The sequence below is a fragment of the Leiobunum rupestre genome, chromosome 4 (assembly GCF_980474605.1).
Source record: "Leiobunum rupestre chromosome 4, qqLeiRupe1.1.hap1, whole genome shotgun sequence".
In the NCBI taxonomy this organism is placed as follows: Eukaryota; Metazoa; Arthropoda; class Arachnida; order Opiliones; family Sclerosomatidae; genus Leiobunum; species Leiobunum rupestre.
In genome coordinates this window covers 57,561,875-57,586,329 of record NC_143387.1, presented here as the reverse complement: position 1 = coordinate 57,586,329, position 24,455 = coordinate 57,561,875, and the positions used below count along the sequence as shown (strand labels likewise).

Genomic DNA, 24,455 nt, shown 5'->3' with positions numbered 1-24,455 from the left:
AATTTTTACAATAAAAATATGTTTAGTAATATTTATCTCAGTCACTTTAACTGATTTTACTTCTTTAAAGATGTAACAGAAGTTTTCAAATTAATCAACCTAAGGCTTCCTAAGCTCCAGAGAAGGGTCAATGTGTTTAAGATATTCCCAATATCTCTTCTAACCAGGTGCCGAATTTTCGATACAAATATTTTTCTGTACTCCGAAATTTCCCACCGGCTATCGGCTAATAATTTACAGCAAATTTTCCAACATCGAGCTTACCTATATAGCTATCCTAGACCCCATTATATGAAATACAGTTTAATTAAACGCCGTGAGACTGAATATTGCAATTTTTGGTACTCGATAATCGACGAGTATTTTCCAATTACTTCTTCGAGGTCCAGTTCGAGTACTCGACTTCAAAAAATGCCGAGTAATCGATGAATTCAAGTTATTAAAAACGGTTAAGAGTTAAAACACGCTATTCTAATGTAGCAGACGACGTGCACTCCTTGTGGTCCAGTTTATTTATTCTAGGCCATGTGGGTCACTGGTCACCTGTCCACTTTCAAAAAAATCCATAATGCTATTAAACTTACTTAGAGAAATGTTTCATTTGAACAGCTAATTCAAATCATTTTGCCCTACTAATTTATAAAAATAGGCTGAGTCCGAAAAACTGTTGGTGATGGAAAACAAATTATCGAGGGTAGAAATCAGCTTAGACTAAAAATGCGGCGACGTTGTCCGCCCGTCGTCATAAAACGTCTGAGTGAAATACAAAAATAGGGCGAAGACTTAAGTTATTTCATTCTTTTGGAAGTTCATAAAAACAAACTCTTGAAATCCCACGACCACAAATCGGTTCCATAGTGCTCTTAAAATTACTTAGAGAAACGTTTCAGTTGAACAGCTAATAGGCCTTCAATAAAACATCTTCAAGGAAATCGCCAAGAAGTAATGTTTCCGAGAGCCAGGACCCGAAAGAAATTGTTTATATAGTGCTTGTTGAAATAATGGAAACTTTTCACCTGTATGGTATGCAACAAGTGTTTCCGTTTAGCCCGCCTAAGCCAGCTAGCTTTTTATACATATTTGGGCTTAGGAAAAACCCGGTATGCTGTTTACAGGTGAAAAGTTTTCATTATTTCAACAAGCACCAAATAAACAGTAACTTTTAGATCCTGGCTCTCGGATATTTTACTTCTTGGCAATTTCCCTGAAGATCTTTTATTGATGCGCCCATTCAAAGATAATATAACTACGTACCCTAGATTCGAAATCACGGCGTTTCTCGATAGCGCGTTTTCTCGTGAGGCCTTTACTGAGTTCGCGCCGGAATTCGGAAAAATCGGGATCCATAGCAGGGTGAGAAAAAAGGAATTTCAATAGATTATATTACTCACCTTTAGTTTTCTTTCGTTTAGAAACATTTTTAGAGCTACAGGCATGAACCATTATTGTTTTAAAACAATATAACGCAAAAATATCTGGTATCTTGAAAACCGCAAGTCAAAAACCACGGCGCAATTTTCACTAAAATGGCCGTCACACATATCTCGCCCTGATTAATCAGATGGTGTCTTCGCCGGGCTCGCGGTCTTCTCAGACTCAAATCAGCCCTTTCTTCTTTGAATAAAAAGAAACTCAGTAAGAGCCTGCGTTTACGTGCAAGGAGCTTGATTTCGAATCTAGGGTACGTAGTTATATTATTTTTGGCCCATTCAAACCACTATGGCCTACTAATATATATAAAAAAGCTGTGTACAAAAAACTGTTGGTGATGGAAAACCAATTATCGAGGGTAGAAATCAGCTTAGACTAAAAATTCGGCGATGTTGTCCGCCCGTCGCGTCGTCATAAAACGAACGAGTGAAATACAAAAATTGGGCGATTATATACCTTAGTTTAGTCATTATTTCAATGATAAATTTTTAATATTGAATGGTTTTGTATTAGGCCTGAGGGGGCCCAATGGGAAAGACGGCACTGCACACCCTAAAGCTAGCCAAGCCTAGAGTCTCTTCCTCTCAACGACAAAATCATTTTTCTTGTGGGGTCATAAATGATTGGAACTCTTTACCCAATGATATCGTATCAATACCTAATAGACACACATTTCGCCGCCAAGTCTCTGACCATTTACGTAAAATATTCACCCCCTAAATTTGTTATATGAATTTTAATTTAGTCTATACAATTTGCTCCTATAGTCTCTAATATTAAATGTGTTTTCCTATGTTTTTCATTACATTTTGTATTTAGTCAATGCTTCATATTTGAATTGTTTATAACTTTTTTTTAACTATTTCCATAAAAGTTCTCCCCTAAATTTGTTATATGGTTTTAATTTAGTCTATTTGCTCTTTATACTAGCTTATTCTTAATCGCACAATTTACCATTACTATTTAATTGTTATATTCATTGCTTCTCATTTGGATTAATTATAACTTTTTTTCTCGTTGTTTTTTTTTCTGTTCCACCTTTACTCTGTAATCTGTTCTTGATGCTCAAAAAGAAGCCCTACTGGTGGCTTATTGAGCAGATTTAAATAAATAAATAAATAAATAAATGGCCTCTATGGAGCTGGCAGGGCTACCGACATATAGTTAAAACGTAAAGTTTTAGTGAAAATTGCGCCGTGGTTTTTGACTCGCGGTTTTCAAGATACCAGATATTTTTGCGTTATATTGTTTTAAAACAATAATGGATCATGCCTGTAGCTCTAAAAATGTTTCTAAACGAAAGAAAACTAAAGGTGAGTAATATAATCTTGGGTTATCTATTGAAATTCCTTATTTCTCACCCTGCTATGGAGCCCGATTTTACCGACTTCCGGCGCGAACTCAGTAAAAGACTCACGAGAAAACGCGCTATCGAGAAACGCCGTGATTTAGAATCTAGGTTAGGTAGTTATATTATCTTTGGCTACAGTAAGCTTTTGTGCAATCTTACATTTTGTGGCCATATTTTCTGGCAATAATATGATATAGAAGAAGAAAAAAAAAGAAAAAATGTGAAAGCAATAGTACAAACAGGGGATAAATGGGACCAGGGCGGGGTTACTTAGAGTCTATGAGATGGTTTCTAATGTTGCATCGGGCCATCGGGCGTTAGGTGCAGTGGAGGACATCGTTGACATTCAGTGCCCCCGCCAGCAGTAGACACAAGTAGGCACGTGCCTATGTTCAAAAATTTTAGGCCTATTTTAGGTGCCTCTAAAAGTTTAAAAAAAATTGCCTCTAGGGCCTCCAAATGTAATTTTTAAATTTTATTTATTTTTAAAAATTGGTCATCTAGCCCCCTAAAAAAAGAACTCGCATTCAATTCCAATTTCCAAGAGTCCTAAATGTCCCTAACAAAACGTTCCCTTTTGAACCACCTATACTCGAAATCAATATTACTTGAGTACACAAACAAAGGCAGCAAACTCTGTGGTTTCTGCTTTTGGTAGTGTACTCTGTTAACATTGATATAGAGTATATGACAAAAGACTGGCCCGGGACGGGGAAGTCCGTCGTGCAAGGAAAGCAGCAAAAAAACCACCTGTTCGCCTCAGTGATAACTTAGCTCCAACCAACACAATAAACATAAGCTTAGTTTCTAGGAATTCTACAAAAGGGGGCATAAACTGAGAAACTGGATTTCTTTAATACGACTTAAACCGTTGCAACGCTTAAACGAAGGGAAATCCCAGCGGAGCTGAAGTCGAAGCGTAAAGCATCGTGCCAGTCACTACTTTGAATAGAGAGCGTCCTGGGGATTAGGGTTTTTTCTTTTTTACTCCTTGTCCCTTGACCACTGATCATAGAGAAAGGACCTAGACCTTCGGTGGTCGGACTTGTCCCAGATAACGCGCGTTTCTTCATTTCGTTTTCTGCTCCTGAACAAACAGGTAGTTCTCAATTTCGATTCTCTCCCAGTCAAATTTTTTCTAAGTCTCTTCCGAGACTAACTTTGCCAATACAGCCTTTTTAAAGGCTATTTAGCTGTTTTAAGCTAATTTTTAAACAGCGTTTTTCAAGGCTAATTAGCTATTCTAGCTAAATTATTAAAAAAGCCCTTTTCAAGGCTAATTAGCTATTCTAGCTAAATTATTCAAAAAGCCTTTTTCAAGGCTAATTAGCTATTCTAGCTAAATTATTCAAAAAGCCTTTTTCAAGGCTAATTAGCTATTCTAGAAAAAATATTCAAACCGCTTTTTTCAGGGCTTTGATATAGCTGGTATTATTAAAAAGTCTGTTTGAAGACTACATAGCTTTAACTAAGCTTTATTTTCTTAAACCTTTTTAAGGTTATTTCGCTATTAGTATATAATAGTAGCATTTTCAAATATGAGTACCAGAAAATTTTTATCTGGGTCCCGAAAATGAGAAAAATGGAAAAGGGAAGATAGTTTCGTTAGTAATCAGAAAGGTGCAATGGCACGTTTTTTGAAATCGTCGGCGCAAAGCCATAACTATGGTTCTGAGAAAAACCTAGTCAAAGAATTGGGAAAGGGTTTAGAATCCTTGGAGACTGATAACAGTCACTGTTTTAGTAATACTGCTGAAGTTCTTCCAAACGTCAGTACTGATATGGAAATGGAACTGACTCATGAAGGAGAAATTGCAGAAGTAATTGCAAACCCCAACTCTAACCATGCACAAAATACATCAAACAACGTGTCCAATTCAAAATAAATGGGCTTACACGCGTTGAATAACTTGGATATTAGTCTAGATAAAGATTGCCTTCCAGTTCAGCCTAAACTAAATCCTTTTCCTAAAAGATTAATTGGCGGTAAAAATCGAGGTTTCAATTCTTCTTGGTATGACAAATATCAAATGATTGAATATTCAGTTGCAAAGGATGCAGTGTATTGTTTTTGTTGCCGTCATTTTTTAGGCAGTAGAAACACTGCATTTCTAAAGGGATTTTCGGATTGGAAAAACATGGGGACACAATTCGAAGAACACTTCACTTCCAACAAATCTTCTCACCAACTAGCCTACAAAATGTACTTAGACTACATGGAATCCAAATCCCGTGGATCAATAGTTTGCCAGGTTAACGACCACCATAGACTAGACGTTATTAGAAACAGAGAGGTGCCCAACAAGATTTAGCACTTCAGGGGAACACTTACACATCCGCCGACAATATTGGGAATAGGGGAAACTTTATTGCAATATTACATATTTAAAAAAAAATGTCATGATTTAAAAGCAAGTTTAGTGAGAAAAATTATTGTTCAAGAGGTCAACTACTAAAGGGTAGTTTGGGCGCTTGCCCAACGTGTTTAGCTCCGGGGGTCCGAATTAAAACGTAATAATTAGATTACTTTGAAATTTAAAATTGTCAAAATTATTTTAAGCACTAAACAAGAGGCTGTTTTACACATCAATATTAATTTAATAAGTTAAAACACAACAATAAAACAGTTCAGCTTGAAATAGCGCGAAACTAGACAATGGCCACTGTAGTCTTCCCCCTTAACAATGGGGGAGACAAGCCTAAATAAGTAGTTGATGAATTTGGGTAAAGAGGTAATCGTAGGGTGGAATTCTTCGATTAAAAGTAAAGTTGTTAATATTTATTTGTAAATAATATACTTAATAATAAAAAATTTATTAATTTAATAATAATAAAACTTTTATTAATTTAATAATAATAACATTTTTATTAATTTAATAATGATAAAATTTTTATTAATTTAATAATAATAACATTTTTATTAATTTAATAATGATAACATTTTTATTAATTTAATAATAGTAAAATTTTTATTAATTTAATAATAATAAAAATTTTATTGATTTAATAATAATAAATGAAAAGAGACTTAAAACGGTTTTAAAATTCACAATATATTTATTTAAAAATCCAACGTTTCGGAGGAACTGTTCCTCCTTCTTCCTCCGAAACGTTGGATTTTTAAATAAATATATTGTGAATTTTAAAACCGTTTTAAGTCTCTTTTCATTTAGTTTTTCACAATGTGCTTCTCTTCACTTCTATTTAATAATAATAAAATTTTTAAATAATTATATACAATTTGGCTAGTTAAAGAACAACAAAAATTACAAAGGGGTTTTTTATGGGGGCCTCTTAATCACGCAGTGCCTACTCGCGAAAAAATCCTGGCGGGGCTACTGGTGCCATTGACGGGTGGTAGTACGGACATGTGGTTTGACTATCTTTTGCATTATGACCTCTCGTTTTTCGAAGAGTGGCGAAATCGAAGAAAGTATCTGCCTTTAAGGCAGAGTTACTAGTCCAGATATTCCAAAGTTGGAGAAGGTCGTTGATAGTATGTCGCAATAGTGGCGCGTCAATGGCAAGTTTGGAGTTCCGCATCTCAGGCGTATCGGTTTCAAGCCCTTTCGTTAGCTTGGTGAATCGGTTGTGGGCTTTGGTCAGTTGGTCTCTATCTCCAGTCATCTGCGGGCTACAAACCTTCGAGGCATAATTTATTTGGGGAAGCACTAATGACTGGTATAGGGTACGTGTCAGGCGCGGGGACCGAAAATAGAAGGAGCGCCTGGTTAGGCCCGTCAAATTAATTATTCTCTTGACAACCTTTGTCGTGTGATGGGAGAAGGTGAGTGATTAATCGACCCATACTCCAAGGTCACGGATGGGTGAATCGGGTTTGGAAAGTGACATGCCGTTCATGGTATAGTTGAAGCGCAGATTTTTGCTACCTAGGTGTATGGTTTACTCCGCTTTTTAGGACATGCACTCACAGCGTCAAGATCCTCTTAGAGGGATAGTTGGTCTCGTGACGTAGCTACAGGGTGGGCGAGTTTGGTATCATCAGCAAAGAGATACGACTGGGAATGGAGGACGACTGTGGGTAATGAGTTTATGAAAATGGAAAAGAGAATGGGTCCAAGTACGCATCCTTGTGGGACACCACTTGTCGGTGTAAGCGGTGCGGAAGTACAGCCCTTAAGAACAACAGCATGATGGCGACCTGTGATGAAACTGCACAGCCATTTTAAGGCATTGCCCCGCACACCAGCTTCTTCGAGTGACTCAATTAGGCCAGAGTGGGGGCAGTGGCGTAGCTGAGAACTCAGAGACCCCTCCCCCCCCGCGCGAAAATCTCTATGAGGCCCCATTTTTTAATTTTTTATGGTTAGCCCCCCCCCAAAGCTCGAGGCCCCCCCCGCACCAAGTAGTATCTTGGTTTTCGATGGTTACGGTCGGCAAAACAACTTAAATTAATTGAATTAATTTAAAAATCAGGTATATCCGCTATATACAAGATACTACACTTCGATCCCCTAGCCAAAAGACCGAATTTCTTAGTTCTTTAGGTATACACCCGAAAAGAGCTTAAATCATTGCAATTATTTTAAAGAAACTTCTTCTATAGACACTAAACCGTATAATAAAAGGCAAATTATTATGCAATCAACGTATAATTAGTTAGTATTGTTTTAACCAGTTGGTTATATTGGGTACGGTGCCACGCGTGGAGACAGTTATTGCAACGTTCTATACTTTTATTTTATTACCGGTGCTATTACCTAGGTCATACCAATATCCATATATCTCCGAGAAATACAGGTTAACCGAGCTATTCTTAAATAAATTAATTAAGATTGTTTTATTATGATTCAAACCGAAATTTATAATTAATGATTAAATGCAAAGGATATGGCAAAATTAAATTATCTTTACCATGTCATACGCATTTAAGGTCATTAATTTTGGCAGTTGAACACATTAGTCAGCGTTAAAAAAGTTAACCCATGCACGCTAAATCGTCGGGCCGACTTTTTTTTTAAACAAGTCGCCCCAACATTTACAGTAAACCGTCGGGCCAACCATTGATTAGGTATACCCAGGGCCAGCCCTACCATAGGGCAAACAAAGCGACCGCTCCAGGCGCCACATCAAGTGTCTGTATTATACTCCTGCTCCACGGAATATAAGAATATCCATACTACAGGAGTTATAATTTAATTTAACGAGAAGTACAAAGGCCAATAATACGGCATAATGAGAAGTACAGAACAGAAATATAGGAAAGAGAGCCAAAAAGGCTGAAAAAGGGAGGGTCGGAAGGACCCAGGTTCAAATGGGATAACTAGAGAAGCAAAATAGAAATAAAATGAGTAGAAAAGAAGATTAGTACGAAAGCGAAGCTGAAGGTAGGGTACCGGCAGTGGGGGTGTTACTCAGAGAGCCCCACATAGCCGGTACGTAGCTTGCGAAGTTCCATCTCCCTCTTGTAGAGGGGACAGTTCGGATCTATGGACTTGTGTCCAGTTCTGAAAGAAGTGCCACGAGTGGTGTTATTAGTATGACACGCCCGACAGCATTTAGTCGTGGCGGTGCAATCTTTGTAACTGTGGGCAGCCCCACATGTAGTGCAAAGTTGTTCTTTGGCAGAACAATTCTTCTGAGTGTGCCCCAAGAGGCAACACTTGAAGCATCTAGGTACATAAAAGTACTCTTTTAGAGGACACATAGTCCAATCAAGGTGGACTTTTTTTAGTGAAATTAGGGCTTTGTAGCACTCCGGAGAGCACGCAAAAACCCAGTTACGGGTGTCATTGCGACCCTGAAGGCAGAACTTTGCCTCCAGTTCGTCGTCTCCAAAGTTCAAATTATTTTGGTCCAAAATTAGAGAACTTACGTCCTCTTTTTTTACGGAATCCTCAATTCCGAAGATTATCACTTTAGGTTTGGCCAAAGTGGGATGGCTTGTTCTGACATGAGTAGCCAAAGATTTCGACTTAGTTATAGCCGATTGCAGATTGGTGGCGTCCGCAGCCGTTGGGCAGCGAACAACCAACCCAGTACGTCCAGGACGGACAGATTGGACAGCGATGCGATTTTTCGATGGGGAAATTTCAGAACATAAATTCTGTTTTAGAGCAGCAGAAGAAAGTTTGTTGTCCGTGGATTTTACCAGGACAACGTGGTCGTTAGGGAGCAAACGAGGTTGTGCACCACCACGACTCGCAACAGCGGCAAAGCTTGGTTTTGACAACAATTTGTCCAAACAGGACGAAGTTTCAATATTTTTTGCAGTCAGGCTTGCAATCTCGCATTCCTGCTGCACAATAAGGTCAGAAAGAGCATTAAAGTTTGAACGCATCTCACGACGAAAGTCGATTGTGATGCGCCCATCTCTTTGTTCTAAAAGTGATTCAACTGTCTCACGAATGAGCAAAGTTTTTAGGTCCCGGAGGAGCCTCGTCTACAATAGCACCTGGCGCTACGTCCGACAACCCGGAGGTTGAGGGGTTTAAATTTAAAGGTTCCATATTGAGAAGTGAAAAAGTTTCATCCGCCCCGCTCCCCACCCACCATGAAGCACAACAAGGGGATCTAGCGTTGCTAGACCAAGGCTACGGGACGGATATACCCGGACCCGACTAACAATAAAGTAGTTGGAGCCCAGTTGACCTTGCCCCGAAGGACAGCCGATTGATCGGTATCGGCCAATACCAACCACCTGTCTACCCCGGATTCAGAGGCCGAAGCAGTGTATTGCCTAGGGACCGTTGGGCCTTGAGCGACCGCAACCGCATCCTTCGACTCAACCACCCTAAAAAATATTTAGCTGTGTTTGTATTGGTAACATCTTTTTCTAAGTTTGTAAACATGAATCAACGATATATCGTAATTTCAGATTCAATCCAAACAATTTAAGAGGCAGAAAATATTTTAGCAGTGCTCGCAGAACATTCCCTCGATTTGAATTAACAATGTATTTCCCTAAAATATTTAATTACACGAATATGACCTACTTGAGTTAAGAGATTTTTGAAAAACCAAACATTTTCAGTCTGAATATATGATCTTTTTCGACAAAATAGAGTAAAGAAAAGAAATTATTTAAAAAACTGTTTTAATTTGTTTTATTAAATCGCTAATTTTCACAGTTCTGCGCGATTAATTTAAAAATAAACTGTTGGATATAAGTCGACCATTAGTCGTGTTATAAATGTGCAATGGCTTTTTCAAGTCACGACTGCAATTACAATTTAAGGTCCACGTTCGGACTCTAATTAATAGTTGCATTGATAAGACTTATTGGGTCGGTAAGTGGTCCAATCTATTAGGTCACCCTACCGACATTAAAAGGGATAAAAAACGTACTTAACTGCAATTATCGCAAAAACGTTTACGACTTTTAGAGTCGGCATCTGGACTAGGACCGAAAAGCGACTTTACGACCAAAGCCCGAGCCTAAATCAACTCTCTGTAATTAAGGCGTGGCGTTACAGGGTTAACAGACTTACCAAAGATTGTCAAAACACGTGGAATAAAAGTGACTACTCATATTCATATTTTATTCTACGTGTTGGTTGGGTTCGAGTAACAATCTTTTAAACATTGGCGGCTATTTTCCAAGATGGCGGACAATCCTACTAGAATTGATTCCGGTGTCTTGGTTTTTCGTATAAACCCTCTAGCATCAGAATCGATACGCAATAGAAATACGCAATTTTAGGCAGTCGGCCCGACGACGTTTTGGAGTCGGTTAACCATCACATTAATAGTCGTTATAGACTCACGGTTTGAAATTGGGCCGACTGTGGCCCAACGTCGTTCTGAAGTAAGAAACAGGTACATTTTTAGTCGGCACAGAGTCATGCTTTAAAGGCCGGCCGACCATAACTCCCTAGGGCATTTCGACTGAAAGACCAAAGGTCGGCCGACCGTCGACCAGCCTAGCCATTTGAGGGCTTTGTCCGACGTCGGCCCGAATTAAATGTGCTACAGGGCATAATAAGAAAGTTTGTTTCTTATTTACTATCTGAATTTCGTTACTCTTATAAATTAATACTAAACTTAGTAAGGTCGTTTTTGAGTCGGCAAGTAGTCCAAAATATATGGTCACCATACCGACCTTAAAAGGGATCAAAAGCGTACTTACGCGAAATTATCTCAAAAAGGTTTAAGACTTAGAGTCGGCATTTGGACCAGGACCGAAAAGCGACTATTCGACTAAAGCCAGACCCTAAATCGACTCTTTGTGCTACAGGGGTGGCAGCCTGGACAATAGAGTGAAAAGAGGCCCAAGAGTCAGTTATAGAATCACTAGAAATCAGGAGAGGCCAGTCTATTTCCGAGAAAAAAGCATTTAGCGACAAGTAATCGCCCTTGAAGATATTAGGCTTGGGGCGGAAAACGGGGGAATCGCAAGCTAGGGCAAAGGAAAAACTAAGTACCGAATGATCACTAGAGCCAAGAGGGGGAAGGGTTTTAACACGAGAAACAAGGTCGGGGTCTGATGATAAAATTAGGTCGAGAATATTGTCGCGACACATTGCGCCGCCATTTCTAGTGGGAGACAAAACAAATTGAGTAAAAGAATTTTCATTAATACAGTCAAGAAAATGTTTGGTTTGGGCATTGGCACCGATTGCCGGAATAGAGTTACACCAGTCAATAAAAGGGTAGTTAAAGTCGCCAAGGAGAAGTAGGGCAAGACGATTAGAATCGCAGTGGGAACAAAGTGCATTAATTAAGGAGAGAATCTAAGAGTTGTTTGAGTAGTTGGCATTGTTTGAGCGGTATAATACACAAACCAAAGTACTCAAGGTTGGGGTAATAATATGCACAGCAACAGCTTCAACACCGTGGTGGTCGGTTCCAGTAATACAATCTATACCAATAATATTAAGACTAAAAGGTCGAACACGTACGTAGGGTGTCGAGTACATAGAGAGCGGTGCCCCCATGGGGATTCCAAGCACCGTCACGGGGATCACGCTTACGATCAAAACGAAAAATAGAGAATCCGGGGATTCTAAGTTCAGAGTCAGAGATATCACAATTCCATCAGGTTTCAGTAATAGCTACGAGAGAAACTTTGTTGTTAGAAATAATGTTAGTAATCAACTTAAAATAACACGACTGATACTTCATGGTTAACCATGAAGTATCAGTCGTGTTATTTTAATTTGATTATAGATTTTTAACCATGGATACAGAATTCAATTTATATGATAATGTTAGTAAGTTCGTCAAGTTTATAACGAGAAAGTCCAGCAGCTTTGATGAGAAGGACAGTGGAAGTAGTAGAGTAGTCCGGTTGAGCCGATAATGAATTCTGATCAACGGGTGCAGGGGAAATTGAGTTGAGTTCGCTAATAATAGAGCGAGAGTAGGTTGCACTGGATGGGCGAAAGTTCCGCCGGGAACTCAGTAAGAGCCTGCGTTTCCGTGCAATTAGCTTGATTTCGAATCTAGGGTACGTAGTTATATATTATCTTTGCTGTAGCTTAGCAGTCTATAATATATTCAAATAAATAAATATGGTCTTAGTGAACGCAGCCCCATTTTGAGAAATTGATTTTACAAAATTGTCACCATTGCTACACCCACGGCCAACTTTGAGATGCGCGAGAAATCAAAGTTGGCCGTGCTACACCTATGGCTACACTTTGGTCGCTCTGTAGCTGAGGCTCGAAAATGAACAGCTATAATTTTTCAAAAAAATTAATTAATGATACAAAATCATGCGTTTCAAAAATTAATCATAACCTTAGTATCGCGCTTCCACCGTCATATATTGGTTTAGAAAAAAAAGGCATAAGTATTTTTTTGCAAGGATGGAAAAACCATTACGTTAAAAGGTATGATCCAAGGCTTACTGAAACAACCTGATTTAAATATCCTAATTTGAATGTTATTCTTTTATTATAACTTTCAGCCTCGGTGGAATCGTCATAGACTACGAACACGTTAAATTACACGAGCTAGATGGGGAAATAGTGACAGATTTACCTTACATTTATCATGAAGTTTCGGCAGATTTCTATGTATTCAAACCAATAGTTGGTGAAATCCTATTTGGTAAAGTTAACAAGTAAGCTGGATTAAAGTTATTTTCATTATGGAATTCTTCATTTAGAAAAATTGTTTCTTCAGAGTAAGTCAATCACATGCTGGATGTTTAGTTTATGGTTGTGTCAATGTTTTTTTAACATTGGATCATGAAATTGAAGAAGCTACGATAAATAGTTTTGTCTGTATTGGTCAAGATATGGGTTTTGAAATATCATCAATTAGCGCTGGTGAAAATAATATGAGGATACGAGGCCGAATTACTAAAAAATGGTAAAATAAAGCTTTAGCTCACTTATCAAATGATGCTAACCAAATTATACTTTTCAGCCTAGATTTGTTAAAAGATCAGTCAGATGAAAGCACTAAACCAAAGAGAACTAAAATAGTCAATGGCTATACAGTAACAGATTCAGAAAGTGAAGCTAGCTCTACAGATGAGATAATTGAGGAAGATCAACCTTCAAGGAAACTAAATCGCAATGACAGTGTTGCTAGCACTGGTACATCTGATTTTGTTTCACCTATATTACCCAAGAAAAGGAAAAAGACATGCACTAAATTGAATAATGTGCCAAATTCATCTACTCAGCTAGCCGCAGCATTGTCAGATTCAGGTGTTGAATCATTAGCAGCTAATTTTGAAGAAGTCTCACTGGTTCCTAATAGAGATTTAAGTACACCTTCCAAAAAAGACAAAAAGAAAAACTCTTCCAGCTCTAAGAAACGAAAGAAAAGCCATGTATCTTCTTCCGATTCAAGTCAATCTTTAGAGTTTGATACAACAATAAATTTTGTTTCGAGTACCGAAAAAAAGAAAAAACACCACAAACGTATCCGATTAGATGAGCAACAACCTTCAGTTTCTTTGAAACGTCCAAAAAAGAAAAAAAATAAACCAGAAACTGATAATTCAAGTAAATCTGTTATAAATAGTCTCAGTTTATTTGTTAAAAGTTCCAAAAAGAAAAAGAAACATCATAAGGAATAAATATCTTATAAGAAAATTTTATTTTTGGTTATTAGTAAGAAAATTATGTATTTCTTTACACTAGCATGCTAAGCTATTGGCTTTTAACCCCTCAGCACTTTAGTTAAAATAATATGGGATAGATGTCGCCACCATGTATAAACAAGCCAAGCATTTCCTGGAAAGAAGAGGCTCCATAATTTTTAATCGTCGTGTTGATTAAACAGCTGCTGCCGTGGAAAGTTATCACTTGATCCGTTATAAAAAGGGTAGAACAATACCAATTTTTTAATCATATTATAATCTTAACGTGGTGTTTCGGATGGTGTCAAAATCTAATCATGTAATCTTCGCTAATTCACGGCGTATTAGCTACCTACAATCGGAATTTTCAGATGGCTAAATCTGAGTAGGCCAAAGGCCCAAATGTTATCTTTGTTCCATTCATTTCCCCTCTGCTGTGTTGACTACTAAAGACTTGTTTCTAGGTTTTAGTCAGATTGTTTCTAATAAGCCTTGGCGTATTTTTTTACTTTTATTATTTCCTCTGTTGCAATACAATCCTCGACAGTGTTTCGAGACTGTATTGATCTGAGGATATCTTAGTTGTTTTTTTTACCAAGAAATTCGTAAACTTTGTTTGTTGACACCGACGTAGAATAACTCGAAACGCAATCATGTGTGATGCCAAAGTAGCTAAAAAAACAACATCAACCATTAAACCAGTGAAGCGAAAGTAATATTAACCTCAAAATTGATAATTTTTACTTATTTTATAATAAGTCGCATTTGTAGAAATTCAGAAAAACGTAAAGAAAAGTCGAGAGATGCTGCTCGTTGTAGGCGTAGTAAAGAGACTGAAATTTTCTTTGAAATGGCTGATCAGCTGCCCTTACCCGCCAGTGCCCTAACGCAAATGGACAAGGCATCTATTATGAGAATGGCTATTAGCTTTTTAAAGATAAGATCATTTGTAGATCCTGATATTGGTAAGAGGACTTTCATACTCTGGTAGATTACCTCTTTATAAATGTTTTTTTGGTTCTTATCTCTGTTTTGTTTTTGATAGACTATATCAAGACTAAACCAATTAGTCCATTGGACACTTTGTACCTGAAGTCTTTGGATGGTTTTTTGCTCGTTATGTCTCAGGATGGTGATATGATGTACCTGTCAGAAAACATTGACCTATACTTGGGACTTTCGCAAGTATGTGTCAGGTTAATTGCTTTTTTTTTTTTTTTGAGAGTTTAGTGATTAACAAGGCCTTTTTAATTTTTAGACAGAACTAATGGGAAACAACATCTTCGATTATAGCCATCCATGCGATCATGATGATATAAAAGAACTTTTGGGCTCAAAAATGGAAGAGAATGAATCAATGATACAATTTTCTGTCTTCATCCGGATGAAAAATACTTTAAATGGAAAAGGACGCTGTTTAACACTGAGATCAGCATCCTACAAAGTCATTCATTTTGTGGGGCGAATTCTCAAAAAGCCATCACTCAAAATATTGAATCCTGACCCACTGAAGGAGAATTCCATCTCAAAAGAAGGCGATGAAAAGTGTTTTTTAACGATAGGAGAGCCCATCCCACATCCGTCGAATATCGAAGTTCCACTTGGAAAACAGACTTTTCTAAGTCGACATAGCCTGGATATGAAATTCACTTACGTGGATGAGAGGTGTGTGTTTATTAAAAAAAAGCCTTTTATACAGTAATATTTATTGTTGTTTATAATGTGCCAGGATAGCGGACATACTCGGGTACAAAAGTGATGAACTATTCGGAAAGTCTGTGTATCTTTATTTCCACGTAGCGGATTGCAAGTTCATGGAAAAAAGTTACAAGACTCGTAAGCGTAGATTTTGGGGTTTTTTTTGTTGGTTACTTGTGTGGGAGGTAATTGACACGTCAAGCAACTCTGTTACATAAATATTTTGCATTTGATCTTAACATCTTATTTATTATAAAGATTTGGTCAGACATAATGGCTGCGTTCAGTAACTCTAAAAAAGTTCAGCGCTAAGCTCAATGGTCAGTAGTTTTTTACTGAATGAGTTTTTTGACTTCCGGTTTTGACGTCATGTTGCCCGTCCGTTAAGCAACAAAGCCATAGTCTGTAAGAGCAGGTTTTCCCGATGCTCAATAGTCACGTGACGTCGCAGCACGGAGTAAGGTTGGCTGCAGATGCCGTGACAGATGATATTTTACAAAATTTACAACAAGTGTAAAAAGCATTCAACAAGATCCTACGTCACGTTAGCAATGGTCTCAACTAAAATAATTTTTCAGATACTTCGTTGAGAGTTACTGAACGCAGCCTATATGTGTGAAACAATTTTATAGCATAGCAAAATATGAGAAAATGATAAAATGTGTAAGGACAAGCTCTAATACCAGTTTTGTTGAACTAATAACGTCAAAAAGTTTTTGAATTTTAAAAATTGGTGTACGTGCCCCCCCCTCCCCCCCTTAGCTATTGGCAAGTATGATAATCCGGTTATTGACACGGGAGGTTATTAAACCTTTTAACACTGCAGTGAATCAGTTTTTAACTGAAACTACGGTTTTTAGAATAAAAAAATTTTGGTTTCCCTTTTTTTAGTATTCCTTTCCTGAATATGGGATTTTGGTTAGTAAAAACTTGGATGAGATCCAGGCCTCTATGATGGCTATAAAGCTTTGATGGTAAACCATCTATTTACCCCTTAACTTACTTTCTACTTTTATCACCTTAGGCATGTTATTTTTTTTCTTCCCACTGGGAAATTGGGCATTGTGCTCCTATTAGTAGACAAAAGTCGTAAAAGAAGTTGCTAAAAAAGCAATAAAAAGCCTCTTCTAGCCGTAGATCAAGGTAAAAGGCCTCTCTATCTATGGCAACTATCCAACCCCATTTATTTTTGAATAAACAAGGCATGTTGCCTGTTGGTATGTCTAGAAAAGTGAATTTTTAAACCGCATGAACTCTTGACTAAATTAGGATAGAAAATTAATTTTTATTTTATAAGTCATTTATTTTCACATTTAATTTCATCATTTGCATGTAAAGTTTATTTCTAATTTTAAATAACTACCAGTATTTTAATAGCTTAAACTTTTTCCATTAACTTACCTTCTTAAAATCTCTCTCTTTGCAAAATCAGCGGAAAGGTTGGATGTTTTGATATTTTCTGGAAAAACTGAAATAGCCATGAACTTTAGCTGAGTTGCTTGATGCGTCTGTACCTAAAGATATTTTCACTCTGAAAAGGTTAAGATTATAGTTGGGAACCTTTAAGGTAGAACCTTTAACATTATCTTCCTAGCTTGCTTTCGCTCTCCCGATCACTTAGTCATTAGAAAGGTTTTTTTGGTATACTGCTCTGTGACTTGGTTGAATCGAGTTTTATCTCTACCTTTTGGCTCGATGAATTTTATTTATATATACATGAGCTTGGCATGCGACTAATTTTCCCCCACCATCTCATTTGGCCTTGGCTATTCTCTCTAACCCTCATTTTCCTCCCCCATTGAATGAATTGCGAAGTTTGCCAGAACAGAATGGGCCTTCCTACGAACATAATAGAGGAGAGTTGTCAGTCAGTAACGGGGAGTACTGGGGTTGCTTTGGACTAAAATAGCTCCGTGCACAAGTCAGAGTAGACCTGAGAAAAATACACCCTCAATACTCGTCTACTATTTTCCAATTTATTTTCTACCAATATACATTCTGTTAACCTGGAAGATGTAGTGTATATTATTGATGTATAATTATATATTCCTTCTTGTGTCCTGGGTAGTTGAAACTTATGATTAATGTATTAATCATTCCCGCTAAAGGAACTTGATTTTTTATAGGTAAATACAATCTCGTGGTTTCTCTAGAAGGAAGATGCTATGTCTATAAATATAATATATAGGGGAAAATGGGGATAGTATAGTATAATGTACAGGAGAGCGTGGAGAATGTATATAATACTCCCTTTAAACCCTCCCCCTCACATTTACGGATATGGGTGTTGACCTTTACTTGATAGTACAAAATGGTTGGGAGTGTGTAGATTTTACTCTATTTGTAGCTTAGGCGTATAAAACCACGTCAGCTTCTTCCTCTTCTATATAGTCCCGAGCAGCTCTCTCTCTCTCTTTTTTGTCCTCCCCCCCCCCCCCTACTGTTTGGAACTACACTCTCTTTTCTGCTATCATTCTCCCAGTAACTCACTATGGTAGGGATGTTGAGACAGGCTTGCTTCCTGATTGCGTAAAAGAACCCCCTTCCCAATTCAGGGGATCACGCCGGCGTTTATAAAAGATTATCTATCTTTACAATTTGTAAGTTATATTGTATTAAGTTTCCCATTGCTCAAAGAAATAATCACGGCTTGCAAGAGCGTGTGTTTTTCTCGGTAAGTGTACTGAAATTGCATTAATACTTACGTAGTTTATCGAAAACGAATGAAATCAAACTGCTTGTTTAGTTTTTATTTTACTGGTTTCTAAATTATAGGAGAAAAAAATATATATAAAACTCCTCATTTCCTTTCCTACATATTGATTTTACGAGTGCGCATTGCTTAAATTATTAGTGTGAATTAATAAAACAGGGTCAGTGTTTGAATTTTACGCGGTTTATACGGCTTGGACGGTTTTTTAAGCGCTTATACTGCGCTACTGCGAATGGGGCCTAGTCATGATAAGAATATTAATAAGGGGAAGCCTAGTTTCACAGTTGTTGACGAGACAATTTTCAATAGGTGTGTCCCTCTACTAGAATTATACATGTAGTTGCTGTATATCAAGTGTTATACCTCCTGGGGGAATTTTTATTTTATTATCTTAACATTACAGAATATTCCAAATTGTATACCAAAATTAATTTACGTGGGGAAATTCTGCTTAGTATTTAATACCTGTTTAAATTTTGTCAATCGTTTAATTATAATCCATTAACTATGTATTATACCTTAGGGACTAGTGTGCAGAATTAAATTGTACAAATAATTCTAAAATGTATTGATCACTTTGTATAAAAATAGCAAGGCTATGTGGCAAATCAATAAGTATAGGAAAAATGGGTGATATATGTATGTGCATGTATTTTTTTACATGATTTTTAACCTTTTCCTCGCACTCTCCCTGGCGCGTTGGTAACATTCCATATCTTTTTTGGAGGCGTTTTATTTTTAACCTGTTGAGGGTTTCCTCTTCACCCATTTGGCGAGGGATGTCTTATTTTTCGCTAAACAAAGCAATTCTCATCTCAGTTAGCAGAATGTTATTTTTAAAATAAAAATTATTAAATTATATTGCCACTGATTGCAATTGGCAGAAATGTGGCCTTTAAATTAATATTTTTTCTTAGCCTTGGAAATTATAGTACATAATACTACAACAAGAAAAATAAGATTCATTTTTTTGCCCAAAGATAAATTTTCATTTAAACATATACGCAATCTGAGGCTTATCTCAAGTAGAAAAGCTATCTGTTTGATAAAATAGTTCCTACTGAAAGGCGACACATTTTCTTTATGGTGATATAGATTACTTATTATGTAGGATCACGTAAGAATTGATTCGTTGTAATTTATATGTTTTTAGCTGGTGATCGTAATTTACAGAAATTTTATTTCTTATTCCCAGTGTTTTCAAAAGGACAGTGCGAAACCAATTGTTACAGATTCCTTGCTAAGTTTGGTGGTTACGTATGGGTGCTTACCCAAGGCACTGTAATATACGAAGGAACAACCAATAAACCTCAGTGTGTAGTTTGCGTGAATTATATTTTAAGGTAAGAACTTACTTTATTTTTAAATAATTAGTAGAAATTGGGATTGATATTTGTAAAATGTTATTTTGTAGTGAGGTGGAAAAACGTGACGAAATTTTTTCTGCGGACCAGATTGCCGTGCCTTCTTGTGTCGTTGAGCCACCACCAATTGTCGAATCCAAAAATGAAGAAATCATCATCCCTTCTGCGCCTAAAGCCAACACTAACAAAATTTTTGCACCACGGACTGCAGATATGAATACAGGGTTTCTCACTATTGCCGATAATGAAGGCAGTCTTATAGGTTGGTGTTAATTTTTTAAAACTAGTTCTATAGCACTATATCTTATAATACAATGAGCTATTGAACTATTTTGCTTTAGTTTCTAAAGAGGAACCTGAAGATTTAACTCACTTGGCTCCCCAAGCTGGGGATGTGTGCATTCCGTTAGATATGTCTGGAGTTTGTCCTGGTAAATAATTCCCCAATTGCAAAAATTGCAAAAATGTTAACCAAATTTCTTCTTAAATCAGACTTATTTGACGATGTTCTGTTGGATAACTTGGATTCTGAAGAACCTTCGATGCTACTCGGAGAGTATGACAACTACTTGTTATTCGATAAGCAGAATAAGTACGACGATAGTACTAGTATGGATGATCATTTAGTGACCAATTCCCTAAGTCCTCTTCTGGTTGACAAGGACCCTTTCCTGACCAATAGGGATGATCCCTTACTTTCTTCAGATTCCGGGAAATATTTGCTAGGCACTATTGTCAGCAATGTAAGATTAAGCTTCATTTCTGATGAACAAAGTAGGGACTTAATCTTAATATGCCCAAATTGATTTCTTAGGAAGATAAATTTGATAATAGTGATATTCGTCCAAGTCCAAAAAGGGTAACCTCACTAACGTCGAAACAAGGTCTCTCTAGTCTTGATAGGCTTAACTTGGCCACTTCTAAAGAGGTAAGTTAATCTTAACATTACTTTGATGAGGTATAACTTATATTTGGCGTTAATTGTGTAGAAAGAAGACTTTTCCTTACGCGCGCCTTACATTCCTATGAGTGATGTGATTGTTGATGACTTTCTGTTGATTGATTCATCCGTTGATCCTCTTCAATTAGTGGATATTCCTAGGAAAGACGATTCTTTGTTACTTACAAGCTGCGACAAACAGTTAGAGTAAGTTTAAACAGTTTCTCCATTTGGATTTTCCTTCAAATATATCAAAATTGTCCATTGCGGGTAGATTTAAAAACAGAGTTCATTTGAACTGTCGCAGCTCCAATTTGAAAGGAAGTCTGGAGCAGAGTGAGTCTTGGAAGCTGGATAACAAGGTTACGTCCGCTAGTATCAAATCTGATTTGATGAAATTGCTCAAGGGAGACTCTAGGCAGCAACAAAAAATGCGTAAATCTGATCTCATTGGCCCTAGCGCGAGCAACGGCCCTAAAGTGACTGTAACGAAGAATAGAAGAGGCGTTACAATCAATCCCGTTATTATTCGTAAACCTAATGGGACCATAAAAAACACTCGTAAGTGTGAAGTATTTCGGTCAATTTTTCTGACCAATAATTTTTCAATGTTACCATTTTCAGAGGGTGGTGGAACAAGTCCAGTTATCATAAGTCGCGTTAAAAGGGATAATGGGAACTTCAACTACTTAAATAACCAATTGGGGCCACTAGCTAAAGCTTTGCAACAAAAAAGCCCGATTCAGCCAATGCCTCAAAAATTTACCGCTCAGAACTTTCCAAACAAACCGAGCAAAATAGGCAGTGATTTTTTTGATAGAGCGTCTTTTATGAATGGAAAAGATGGGGGAGGGGATCTTGATTTTGAAGATCAGCAATCAGGCTCAGGAAGTAATCAAGAAATTGGATCACCGTTAACCTCAATCGAAAATGAAAGGCCTTTTCCGACACCTCCCGATCCTCCACCTAAACGGAACGGTTCCCTGTTGCCTTTACCCGGGCCTTCCGACTCAAGCGTGAAAAAGTTTAAAATGGATACCAAGGAAATTTTTAACTCTAGTACGTATCTTGATATCTAATGAAATAGCTTGTTAGTTAAATAAAAATCTAAGATTTGGTGTGTTAAATAGCTGCCCAAAAAAGTGTCTTATTGAATCTTTTATTGAATGGAGAGGACGCCACACATGGTTACTATTGCCCAGTTAACAACAACAATAACCAAACAACCAAGGTATTGTAATTTAAGAAATGGTTTTTTTTCTTTCAAATTGGGGTAGTTTCAAAATGATGTAAGTATGCTAAATGGTTACTTTTGCATTTAGTACAACAAAACCACTGCCTCAAATGGAAAAGTTGCTGCTAATACTCTGGTGAATGGTGCTAAAGATTCTAATCAACGATTGTCAAATAGCAGAGCCGCTAAATCATCTGCAAATCAATCATATCTGATTAACAGGGAAACCTTAATGGTGAAAAAAAGTCTTATTGGCAACAAGCGTGCTTTGGATTTGCCTGCCTTATTATAAGCTTAAGAGTTAAGATGGGTGATAGATAATGTTATGTGGGTAAAGAGACTTGATGGGACAATCTTATATTTCTTTGTATATCAACGTTACTGAATTATCAGTGATTTTTCAACAAAATGTAATTGCCATTTTTTTAATTTGTGATTGAAATCATTGGCAAAAACAAATTGAACTCTACTATCAATGAATTTAATCTTAATCTATAATGGTTCAAATTTGTGATTTATCTTCCCCCTCTCCGATCATATCTTTTCTTTATATATATATATATATTCAACTACTTCTAATTCAACATTAATATAATGAAATATACCCTCGCCTTTAAGAACCACTTGAAGTGGCAAAATATTTTTAATAAGCCTCTTTTAAAATTTTTGACTAAAATTATACTGACCACGAAATTTATGATTCTATTTTTTTGTGAATTTCCAAAATAGATCAATTTTTATTTTTAACAAATAAGATTAAAATCATTGCTAGTAAGGACTGGATATTCTTAAGCCGGGAAAAGAATACTATATAAAATTTAAAATCTTACTCTGTGTATCCTGACTGAGTTGTTTTTATTTCAATGGGTTTGCGATTAAAAGAGAAAATTGTAAAACTGTATGGGTAAGTAAGGTTATGGATAGGATTTAGAGTACAAACAAAATATTTGCCAAAATATAACCATGTCGTGTAAAAAAGTCACAATTTCCTTCATTTTACAAAACACGATTAAGTTTGATAAATTGTAGTTATACAAAACGTGGTAAAACTTTATCCTCTGATCATGGGAAAAATGAGACTAAATACCAAAAATGCACATAGATATAAAATAATGAAGGTATAATACTCTTTTGTAATACGCAATTGTCTAAAAAATTAGGATCTGCTTAAAAGATAGGCCTAATTATAAATTTTCCACACCATTATTTGTACAGAGAAATAAGACAGTTGACAAATATTAGGTAATTTTCTACGTATCTGTGAAAAAATGATCAAGGTATCTTAATGAATCACTGAATTTATGTAAATAGCTTAATAGGCCTAATTGCATTACGACTGTTTTAGTCGCAGAAACTTTGGTACATTTAAACATTACTGAAGTATCTTTAATTCGTATAATATTGACAGAAAGACAATGATATTAGATCAGTTTGCCCATAACTTTAGTCAAATGTGTATATTCTTTCTTGGTTTCAAATAGACAAATATTGAGGAACATGTATTATCCAATGTCATTAAAATTAAAAAGTTGGTATTGGTAAGATGGTTTTATTTAAAAGTTAAAAACATATATATATATATTAAACATCAGAATTTTGTAGCAATTTTTCAAGGAAGTTTTTATCTATTGTACATCTTACATCCAGAATTTCCTAAAAAGATACAATCTAAACAACCACTCAAATAGGTTTTATTTCCTTTACTTTTATAACTTGCGACAAAAGCATTTTCAATTCGACTACTTCATTTTCCAGTTTTTTCCTAGCTATTTTTTCTTCTTCAAGCTGTGCTGTTAGCTGAAATTTTTTCATTTTAGAGGTTTGTATAAAATGGTACATTTCCTACAACCTATAAACAATGAACTTTACTTTTGAAATTTCTTTAATTATGTCATTTTGTCCATTAATGGCAAATCTCAAAGTTTGGTTTCCTAATTTTGTGGGCTTATTTTCTGTAGGACTTTTAACATTCAAATCAACTATCATCCCACTTTTAACTTCACTAAACAGTACAAGACAAAAATGTTTAGAAATAAAAAGTTGATGGAAAATGAGGACTTACTTTATGAAACAGGGTGAAACAGTTACATTTTCGTGTTTTGACTCTTGCTGTTGGCAGAGAATGAACAGAAACTCAGTAATCTGTATTTCTATTATTAATATTATAGATATTTACAATTTTAATAGGGCTTTCAGCTAATGTCTTTTCCAATGGGTAACCACTCGTATCTATAGTACTTTTATTTGCACTTAAATTGAGGGTTTTCTTTAATAGAGACAGTTTCGCAGCTTCAAGGTTCTTAGACTGGCTGTTTAAACGCCTTTTATACTAAGAAAAAAAATATTCAGAGACGAAATTTTCTCTACTTATTATATAATTTATATATACCAGCTCTTCGGGTAAAAGTTTATAACTAGAGTAATCCTTAATTTCATTCTTTAATTAGAATGAGGTATTAATAAAACTAAGTTTATAATTTGATCATTATGATAAAAATCTTACATTCCATGGAGGTTTGACTATTTTCTTAGGTTCTTTAACAGGTTTAGTAGCACCGAAACTAGCCGATCTTCTCATATTGAATTAATAATAATGAGCTAGACAGCACCGAGCACGTGGTTTTCTTGTAAGTACCGCCCAAAGATTTCGCGCTCAAATTTGACCCCAAACAATTATCATGTGGTACTTTTTCGCCAATCGTGAAATTTGTAGAGGACGGCCTAT

At 36.4% G+C, this 24,455-nt stretch overlaps 3 protein-coding genes across 6 annotated transcripts; 2 read left to right on the top strand and 1 right to left on the bottom strand.

Moving 5' to 3' along the window:
• Positions 1–12,381: 12,381 nt before the first annotated feature.
• Polr1F (RNA polymerase I subunit F) lies at positions 12,382–13,786 on the top strand. The gene is made up of 4 exons (XM_090171955.1): positions 12,382–12,576; positions 12,654–12,809; positions 12,872–13,060; positions 13,118–13,786. Exons 1-4 carry the CDS (start codon positions 12,413–12,415, stop codon positions 13,776–13,778), a joined length of 1,170 nt encoding a protein of 389 aa, XP_090028081.1. The 5' UTR covers positions 12,382–12,412; the 3' UTR covers positions 13,779–13,786.
• A 166-nt stretch (positions 13,787–13,952) lies between these two features.
• Positions 13,953–22,769, top strand: sima (HIF-1 transcription factor component sima). 3 transcript variants are annotated; one of them, XM_090173433.1, is made up of 15 exons: positions 13,953–14,493; positions 14,553–14,746; positions 14,827–14,966; positions 15,040–15,446; positions 15,511–15,617; positions 19,388–19,535; positions 19,607–19,818; positions 19,898–19,987; positions 20,049–20,299; positions 20,371–20,484; positions 20,546–20,697; positions 20,771–21,057; positions 21,121–21,555; positions 21,627–21,727; positions 21,819–22,769. In XM_090173433.1, the coding sequence occupies exons 1-15, from the start codon at positions 14,435–14,437 to the stop codon at positions 22,020–22,022; spliced, it is 2,901 nt and encodes a 966-aa protein (XP_090029559.1). In that variant the 5' UTR covers positions 13,953–14,434; the 3' UTR covers positions 22,023–22,769. The 3 variants fall into 3 exon arrangements, with proteins under 3 accessions (XP_090029559.1, XP_090029560.1, XP_090029557.1); XM_090173434.1 differs by having other exon boundaries at positions 20,546–20,703; positions 20,804–21,057; XM_090173431.1 differs by having other exon boundaries at positions 13,954–14,493; positions 20,546–20,703.
• Positions 22,770–23,240: 471 nt separating this feature from the next.
• Positions 23,241–24,392, bottom strand: LOC149948432 (uncharacterized). Of its 2 annotated transcripts, XM_090173438.1 has the most exons (7): positions 24,234–24,390; positions 24,120–24,167; positions 23,907–24,059; positions 23,793–23,839; positions 23,600–23,732; positions 23,435–23,527; positions 23,242–23,383 (listed from the first exon to the last, which is right to left on the bottom strand). In XM_090173438.1, exons 1-7 carry the CDS (start codon positions 24,306–24,308, stop codon positions 23,312–23,314), a joined length of 621 nt encoding a protein of 206 aa, XP_090029564.1. In that variant the 5' UTR covers positions 24,309–24,390; the 3' UTR covers positions 23,242–23,311. The 2 variants fall into 2 exon arrangements, with proteins under 2 accessions (XP_090029565.1, XP_090029564.1); XM_090173439.1 differs by lacking the exon at positions 24,120–24,167 and having other exon boundaries at positions 23,241–23,383; positions 24,234–24,392.
• Positions 24,393–24,455: the final 63 nt, after the last annotated feature.

What these genes read in the sequence shown, in the direction of transcription:
- sima (XM_090173431.1), top strand. Translation starts at nt 14,435, where the DNA reads ATGTGTGATGCCAAAGTAGCTAAAAAAACAACATCAACCATTAAACCA. An exon ending in CAAGGAAATTTTTAACTCTA is followed by an intron (nt 21,556 to 21,626) that starts GTACGTATCTTG and finishes TGTGTTAAATAG; the next exon opens with CTGCCCAAAAAAGTGTCTTA. An exon ending in ACAATAACCAAACAACCAAG is followed by an intron (nt 21,728 to 21,818) that starts GTATTGTAATTT and finishes TTTTGCATTTAG; the next exon opens with TACAACAAAACCACTGCCTC.
- Polr1F (XM_090171955.1), top strand. Translation starts at nt 12,413, where the DNA reads ATGAACAGCTATAATTTTTCAAAAAAATTAATTAATGATACAAAATCA. An exon ending in AAAAACCATTACGTTAAAAG is followed by an intron (nt 12,577 to 12,653) that starts GTATGATCCAAG and finishes TATAACTTTCAG; the next exon opens with CCTCGGTGGAATCGTCATAG. An exon ending in CTATTTGGTAAAGTTAACAA is followed by an intron (nt 12,810 to 12,871) that starts GTAAGCTGGATT and finishes TTGTTTCTTCAG; the next exon opens with AGTAAGTCAATCACATGCTG.
- LOC149948432 (XM_090173438.1), bottom strand. Translation starts at nt 24,308, where the DNA reads ATGAGAAGATCGGCTAGTTTCGGTGCTACTAAACCTGTTAAAGAACCT. An exon ending in CTGAAAGCCCTATTAAAATT is followed by an intron (nt 23,840 to 23,906) that starts GTAAATATCTAT and finishes CTCTGCCAACAG; the next exon opens with CAAGAGTCAAAACACGAAAA. An exon ending in TAATTAAAGAAATTTCAAAA is followed by an intron (nt 23,528 to 23,599) that starts GTAAAGTTCATT and finishes AAAAAATTTCAG; the next exon opens with CTAACAGCACAGCTTGAAGA.